This window comes from Cannabis sativa, chromosome X (assembly GCF_029168945.1).
Source record: "Cannabis sativa cultivar Pink pepper isolate KNU-18-1 chromosome X, ASM2916894v1, whole genome shotgun sequence".
Lineage (NCBI taxonomy): Eukaryota > Viridiplantae > Streptophyta > Magnoliopsida > Rosales > Cannabaceae > Cannabis > Cannabis sativa.
The window spans coordinates 70882380-70890899 of NC_083610.1; the positions used below are offsets into that span (position 1 = coordinate 70882380).

The following is an 8520-nucleotide window of genomic DNA, read 5'->3' on the forward strand; positions in this document are numbered from 1 at the left end:
AAGTCTATGGAAAAAGTCTGCCTATTCTTTTAGTGGGTATTTTATTATAATTTTCATTTCCAATAACTCTACCTAGTCACTTTTTTTTTGAATGAAAATCATTATCTTCAATTTCATCAATCCATTTTAGAAAAATGGTAACTCCACTAAAATTGTGGAAATAGATAAAAGATTAAAATAAAAGTAAACTAATTTCTATTCCATTTTTTTCAAAAATAAAATATAGTCTTAGAAAACACCTTCAACGAACTCAAAAAGACCGAGAGCTAAGGGAATTTATTAAAGGAAATTACCCTATATATTATTTTTAATTTTTTTTTTAAAATTTACAGTTTGGATTACTCTAATAGTTTCTATGTGGGTTGCTATATGAATTTTAACTGTAATTTAAGTTGCTCCGTTAGTTGCTATGAATTTTAAATTGTTCTTTTATTTGCTTATCGTTAACCAATCATAAAACGACACGTTTAGAAAGTCCAAGTATAACTAATGTCATGGGTGGGAAACCTGTGAACACAGCAGATTAAGTTCTTGTCGTATGACATGGTGGACTATGTATGATAATCGTTGTTGGTTTTTCGGTCTGAGTTTTTAATTTTTAGATTTTGTTATCTTGCTGATTGATTATTTCCTGAGGTGTGGGAGTGGACTCTTTTCTTGACCATCTATGGAGGAACAATATGCGGCCTTCTCAATCCATGATGATGATGAGGAGGGGCTTATCTTTGAAGCAGGGGCGGATGGATTGGCAGAGATTGACGATCGATGGCTTCTGGTAGGACGTTTCTTAACTAATCGGGCTATAGATTTTCAGGCGATGCAGAACAAGATTGCTACACTTTGGCAACCAGGGAGAGGTTTATATATGAAAGAACTTGACTCAAACCTTTTTCTATTTCAATTTTACCATGAAGTTGATATAGAACGGGTTATTGAGGGGAGTCCTTGGACGTTTGATCGAGCATCGTTAATCTTTGAACGAGTGAAGAGTGGCGAGAATCCTAGGAGTATACCGTTGGTAAAACTGGATTTATGGGTACAACTGTACAACTTGACAGTCGGATTCATGTCAGACAAAGTGATACAAGGTGTGGGGAATTACATTGGTTCGTTTATTAAATCCGATCCTAATAATTTCTCAGGTGTTTGGCGAGACTATCTACGTATCCGTGTGTCAATTAGAGTCGACAAGCCACTGAAAAAGAAGAAAAAGTTTGAGATAAGAGGCGGTCCGACATGCCATGTGCACTTTAAATATGAGGACTTGCCAACTTTTTGCTTCATTTGTGGTGTTCTTGGACATTCTGAGAGATTTTGTGAGAAGCTGTTCGAAGTTCCCAGAGAACAGATTGTTCAAGAGTATAACCTTGATCTGAAAGCGGCACCAAGAAGAAGGAATTATGCTGATGGGTCACGATGGCTAAAATCTGGGTTAGCAATCAAGAGTAATACAGAGAAGCCGCCAGAAGCAACCAGCTCCAATGGTGGTGGCCGGAGTCATCAAATCCCTCCATTCAGGGACAATCAAAGGGGGAGAATTACCATGAATCAAGTATCTTCATTAATTCACCAAGATTTACGCTCCAGGAATGAATCACCAAGCATTAAGATAGTTGACCAGAGTAATGAAGCACAAATCACTATGGAAAAATCCCTAATTTTAAGGAAAGATAATCCTACTGGGATGATGGCGCCAACTCAACCGGATTTGAATTTAGGGCTGGTCTTTATTGACAACAAAAGGAGAAGAATGGGCCATACAAATGAAGTTGGGCTTAATGAAATACAAGAAATTGAAATGGGCCGTGGGGGAACAAATAATGATCAAGATGGCAATAATATGGATATTTCTCAACCAGAAACTAATGTTGATACAGTCCAAAATGATACTTCAAAAAACTTGCTCGAGGCGGGTGCTGGTTCCCAGGCCCGCCAAGAATTATGAATGTTTTGAGCTGGAATTGTCGGGGGCTTGGGAACCAACCGACTATTCAATTCCTTAAAGAAATTGTTTTTCAAAAGAGACCCGATTTTATCTTTTTGTGTGAAACAAAATGTCATAAATCTAAAGTTGTGGGCCTGGCCCAAACTTTAAATTTTGAAGGTGTGTTTGTGGTAGATGCTATTGGAGCTTCGGGTGGTATTGCCTTACTTTGGAAAAATCAAGATACTGGTACTTTGTTGGGTTATTCAAACAACCACATTGACTTACAAATATCAATCTCTCCTTCCACTCCGAGTTGGCGTCTCACTGGCTTTTACGGCGAGCCAAACCGCAATAGGAGAAGTGATTCTTGGACTCTTCTTCAAAGTTTACGAGATCGTTCCTCTCTTCCGTGGTGTGTTATAGGGGATATTAACAATATTGTTTGTCAAGAGGATAAAAGAGGTGGGCGGCCTTACCCTCAGTGGCTTTTAACGGGATTCCAGCAGACGTTATTGCATTGTGGGTTAGAGGATTTGGAGCTACAAGGCCATCAGTATACATGGGAAAAAGGGAGAGCTACGAATGCATGGATTGAGGTACGTCTTGACAGAGCTTTAGTTTCTAATACTTTGGAATCAACTTTTTGAGTCGGCTGTGTTATCTAACTTAGGCTTTGCTACCTCAGACCACTCCCCATTGTTTCTTGAACCTGTAGCGATTAGTAATGTTACTCATAGCCATAAATTTTGATTTGAAAATTCTTGGCTAAAGGAGCCCCTTTGTTTGGAAATTGTCCGAGATGCTTGGTCCCAGGAACAAAATGGTAACATTTCTAATAAAATAAAGCTTTGTGCCGAAAGGTTTTCAAGTTGGGGGAAGGAATTAACTGGTAATCTGAATCAACGTATCAAGGCTTATAAGAATGATTTGCAAAAACTCCATGGTTTAAGGGATATCAATTCGGTTCAGAGATATGGTGAGATTAAAAAGAAACTGTATGAAGCTCTTGATCGAAGGGAGAGTTATTGGAAACAACGGGCCAAACAATTCTGGTTGAGAGAGGGTGATCAAAACAGTAGCTATTTCCATAAGGCGGCGAGTAGGAGAAAGAAGAATAATCAAATTACTCAGCTTAGAGATAATAATGGCAACTGGGTTTCATGGGATTCGGGTTTGACAATAGTTGTGGCTGATTATTTCAATGAGTTATTTACTGCTTCGGGAAGTGTTTGCACTGAAGTGGTAGATTGTGTGCCGAGTTCTGTGCCGAATTTTGTGAATATGGAGCTTTGTCAACCAATTGAGGATGAAGAGGTTAGTAAAATACACATTACTTTTACATACTAACTTTTTTTTTTATGAATCAAATCGTTGTATTGCTCATAAAAATGTTTTGTACAAACAAAATAACATCCTCATAAAAGGACCTATAGAAACCGTATATTATGCATACAATTATTTACATTTGTACTATTCACTATATCTTATAGTTTGGAAAACCAATCTTGATCCTTCCTCTTGATCTATTTCGGCCAAAGCACTAATACACGGGTCTTGAATATCTCTTTTGTTTGCTGCATAATCTGTTTTATGTTCACCATCTTCATGTTCCATATATGGTCATTTCTTGCTTTCCAAATGTTATATATCAAAGATGCTATGGCAGCTGAAATTATCTTTTTCCTAAACTTGGACAGCTTGGCTCTTCCTATCTACCGCACCAGCTACTTCATTGAATTAGCTTGTGCACCCCATTACAGCTATTGTTTTACTTCCAACAGGCATTGTGCTGACACCGAGCATTCAAAAAACAAGTGCTCGACATTTTCTTGTTGCAGATTACACATTATACATCTATCTTCCTGCACTATGTTATGAGCTTTCAACCTTGCTTTTGTTCTCAACCAGTTTTGCATTGCTAGCTAGAAAATGTAGCAATGCTTGCGAACATTGAGCCTTCCCCAAACCTCTCTATCCCAGGTGACTTTCTGCTGTACATGGCAAAGTAACTTATACCCTTCAGCAATGGTATATCGGGTTCCAACAAACCGCTGAATATCCATCTTGCTTTTGATTTGGTCCTTAGCAGCCGCCACCTGTTTCCAATACCAGCTGCCATTTTGTAGGAATTTATATTCCCACCAATCACCTTGTTTGATATACACACTATGTACCCATCGAACCCACAAGTTATCTTCTTTGTTTGTTAATGCCCACACATACTTGAAGAGAGCAACTTGGTTCCATTCCAGTATTCTTCTAAAACCAACTCCCCCTTCCTTCTTTTATGAACAAACCTGCTCCTTGCATCATACTTTGCCCCTTCTAGAGAAAAGCTCGACATATTGCTTCCAGCTCTGTAATTACTTTTTTTTTGGGTAATTTCATGATCTGACTCCAGTAAGTGTGTATAGAAAGCAAAACCGAGTTGATTAGTATGGCTCTTCCTACAAATGAGATGTTCCTAAAACTCCATGTTTTGATTTTAGCTGCCATCTTTTCCGCAAGTAAGATACATTCTTTCCCTGATATCTTTTTAGCACATATTGGGATGCCCAAGTATTTGAAAGGAAGGAATCGCCTGCTAAAGCCAGTTGCATCCATTATTCTCTGAATTTCAGCATCTTGCATACCACTACAGTAAAAAGCTAATTTTGATGGATTCGGTTGGAGCCTAGATGTGAGAGAGAACAGTTTTAAGCCTTGCATCATGAAGTACACCCTCTTGAAATTGCCATGAAAAAAGAGGAGCACATTATCTGCAAAGCTCAAATGGTTGAGTTGTAAGCTTTCACATCTATCATGAAAGTGGAATTCCTGATTTTGCCCAATCTTGTTCATGATCCTTGAGAGATACTCCATTCAAAGCACAAAAAGAAGAGGGGATAGTGGATCCCCCTGCCTTAGACCTCTCTTAAACTCAAAAAAACCCATGCATTGTTCCATTGAACATTAGAGAGAACTTAGGAGTCCTAACACAATTCATAATAAGCTTTATGAAATGGATAGGAAACTTAAAAGCCCTCAACATCTCTTCTAAGAATTCCCAATCAATGGTATCATACGCCTTTTGTAAATCCAGTTTGATCATGCAACTAGGCTTTGTGTGTCTCCTCCCATAGTGCCTGATTAGATCTTGGCAAATCATAATATTACGTGCTATAAATCTTCCCTGTACTTAACCCCTTGATTCTGAGCCACTAATTCAGGAAGCACATGTTTCAACCTTAAACAGATCAACTTAGTTGCAATTTCGTAAATGACATTGCAACAAGCAATCACTACTACAAAAACTGGCTTCAGTGACATGTATTGAGTGACTCTAAAATCATTTAGTGACACTTCACTGCGCGTCACTAATGTGGGTGACTGCAAATGTAATATTTAGTGACACTTCAGAGTGTGTCACTAAACCTTTTTAGCTTCTCTCCCTGCGCGTCACTATAGGACTTTAGAGTTAAACTTTGTCAGACTATAAAAATAATAGTGACCCTTCCAGCACGTCACTATATGTACACTATTTCTTTTATTATTATTATTATTATTATTATTATTATTATTATTATTATTATTGTTATTATTATTATTTTGGCCAAATAAATAATATTAATAATATTAATTGGTTTTTTCTTTTTTTTTTAGCCGAATAAAATTTTTGAGCCAAATAATGTTAATTGGTTCTTGATATTGGTAATTTGTAGTTGTACAGTAGGAATTTATATATATATATACATACATGATTTACTAAAAAAATATAGATCTGGAGCTATAAAAGTCTAAACAAATTTTTTGATAATAAGATAATTACAACAATGCTATAAGCATTAATATTAATTTAGATATATCTAAAAAAAATATTAATTTAGATAAGAAAAATTATATAAACAACAATGTTGTACATTTTACAGAGAAAAAAAAATCCAAAAACAAATTTCAAAATGAAGTAAAGAAAAAATTGTGCAACTAAAATGAAACCTATAAAATGCAATCAAATCTCAACTCCATCAACAAGCTCCGACCATATCTTGGAATGCCCATTGCAATTCCATTGCATCTGTGAAAGCCCACACCCAAACGGAATCCCAATACGAACCTCATGAACCTCAACTGCCGACGACGCAACCATCCCAAATGAACCTAAACCCCGATGGCGCAAGCTCGATGCAAGCCTAAACCCCACCCGCTACGACTTGCACATAAAAGGAAAGATAGATTGTGATAAAAAAGATGAAACGAACACACACAACAACCAACAGATGGATCTCAAAGAAGATGGAATGGACCGTTGTTGATCTTCATTTGGGTATTCGGGTACAAAAATTTCCATCGAAAGCAGGGGCTCGTGCAGAAAGAGAGAGATGGAGATTGAGAGAGGAGGCTGATGCGGTTAACAATGGAGAGAGCTCCACCGGAGTTGGGCTAAACAACCGCCCGTAAGAGAGAAGTGAAGGGAGGAGAAATGGTCGGGTTAGGCTGAGAAAATTTAGGGATTTCTTTTGCTAAAGAGAAAAATAGAGAGAAGAGGAAAAAGAGAAATTTAGGGTTTTGGTTGTTAAGTATCAAAATTAATATACTTTTTTTTTCTTTGAAAATTGTACCATACACGTGCTCTTTAATGAGCATTAATTTTTTTTTTTGTTTTCTCAAAAATAAAAATACCAATTTAATATATATATCATCTTTTTCAAAAATATCTATATATCATTTTAAAAAATTATATATTAAGTTATTTTTTTAATTATATATATTTTATTATTATTTTAATCAAATTTATGGTTATGATATAGTGACACGCTAAACGTGTAGCTACATGTTTATCTAGTCACATTTAGCGCGTCAGTATATGTCAAGAATATTTTTTTTAAAAAAAATAATAGAAATTATGAGATTTATTCTTTAGTGACACTTCATAGTTTTAGTGACTCAAATTATAAGACACTAACACTAAATGTTTAAAGTCTTTTTGTGTGTGTCACTAAAACTCACCACTAATCCTTTAGTGACGCGCACAAAAATGCGAGTCACTAAAGAGTGTCACTAAAGAGTAATTTTGTAGTAGTGAATAGGTCTGAAATCACTTACAGTATTTGGGCATTTAACTTTTGGATGAGAGTAAGCACAGTGAAATTAATCTCCTTTAAAATCAATCCCGAGTGCAAGAAATTCTGAACTTCAGCACATACATCTCCTTGAATGAGCTCCCAATTATCCTGAAAAAAGTAGCTTGAATACCCATCAGGACCTGGTGCCTTGATTCCTAGTATTGCAAAGACAACAACCTTTATTTCTCCACAAGAATAGTCCTGACAAAGCCAACTAGCAAGCTGGTCTGACAATACAGCCCCTGATTGCGCCAAGCTTGTTATCACAGTTCTTCTCCCCTGCATTTTAGTGCCCAGCAGACCTTTATAGTATGACAGAAAGGCCTCTGAAATTTTTGCTTCCTCTTCAAGTCTCTCCCCATCTTGATTCTGTATTGAAAACACTCTATTCTGTCTTCTTCTAGCTTTAATACTTGCATGAAATAAAGCTGTGTTTTTATCTCCATTTTTAAGCCATGTGACCTTAGCTTTTTGTTGTAAATAAGTCTGGTAGTTCTTTAGCAAGGCTGTGTAATCTTTCCTGGCTGCTAATTCTTCTTGCTGCAACATCTGGTTTAACGGATCCTGATGCAATTTATTCTGCATCTCAGCTAAAGTGTCTTTTGCCTGCTGTGTAGACATTTGAATGTCCGAAAAAGCTTGCTTATTCAACTCCTTTAACACACCTTTCAACCTTTTAAGCTTGGTCACCACTTGGAACATTTTAAGTCCCTGAGTTTGTTGATTCCAAGATGCTACCACTCTTGCTGCATAATCCGAATGTGTATTCCACATTCTAAAGTACCTAAATGGCTTCTTGCCACTAGGAACCATATTATGGAATGTCATAACAGCTGGAGTATGGTCCATTAACTCTTCATTCATGAAATTCACCCCAGCATTAGTAAATTTTCCCATCCAACTCTGATTTTCCATGGCCCTGTCAAAATCTTCGAAAAGATTCTATTATCTCCTTGCTGTTTATTACTCCAAGTGTAGAAATTGCCACAAGACTTGACATCCTCCAAAAGGCAACTAGAAACACAGTCAATAAAATCCTTTGAAGGATGATATTTAACTCTGTTTCCTATTCTTTCTTCCTTGGCTAGCATGTCATTGAAGCCTTCCATGACTAACCAAGGTTCGGGTTGTGCAACCTGCTGCAAGTCTTTCCACAAAGCTTTCCTCCCCTCTTCATCATTATAGGCATACACAAAGCTTAGTGCAAATTGATGATTCCCATCCATTATTTCTACCCCACATGAATTAGTTGACTTGAACACTTTAGAACACTTACATTATAGCTACTTGGATTCCACGTAATCACAATTCTACCCCCTTTGTGACATGATATATTTGTTGTGAAGCACCATCCTTGAAAGACATTTAAGTACAAGTCTCCTAATTTAGGAGCCTTGACTCTCGTCTCGAGGAGACCAACAAAACCAACCTTATTCTTACTAATAAACTGTCTAACCATGTGTTTCTTTTGTTGGTTGTTGATTCCCCAGA

At 36.8% G+C, this 8520-nt stretch overlaps 2 protein-coding genes across 2 annotated transcripts; one reads left to right on the top strand and one right to left on the bottom strand.

Annotated features, from left to right (window-relative positions):
* Positions 1-667: 667 nt before the first annotated feature.
* Positions 668-1945, top strand: LOC115725257 (uncharacterized). Its single transcript, XM_030654713.1, has one exon. It carries the CDS (start codon positions 668-670, stop codon positions 1943-1945), a length of 1278 nt encoding a protein of 425 aa, XP_030510573.1.
* Positions 1946-5086: 3141 nt separating this feature from the next.
* On the bottom strand, positions 5087-7893 carry LOC115725251 (uncharacterized). The gene is made up of 2 exons (XM_030654703.1): positions 7111-7893; positions 5087-5296 (listed from the first exon to the last, which is right to left on the bottom strand). The coding sequence occupies exons 1-2, from the start codon at positions 7891-7893 to the stop codon at positions 5087-5089; spliced, it is 993 nt and encodes a 330-aa protein (XP_030510563.1).
* Positions 7894-8520: the final 627 nt, after the last annotated feature.

Coding starts and splice junctions, on each gene's coding strand:
- LOC115725251 (XM_030654703.1), bottom strand. CDS start 7,893: ATGAATGAAGAGTTAATGGACCATACTCCAGCTGTTATGACATTCCAT. Junction 5,297..7,110: donor GGGAGCTCATTCAAGGAGAT/GTATGTGCTGAA, acceptor TTACATTTGCAG/TCACCCACATTAGTGACGCG.
- LOC115725257 (XM_030654713.1), top strand. CDS start 668: ATGGAGGAACAATATGCGGCCTTCTCAATCCATGATGATGATGAGGAG.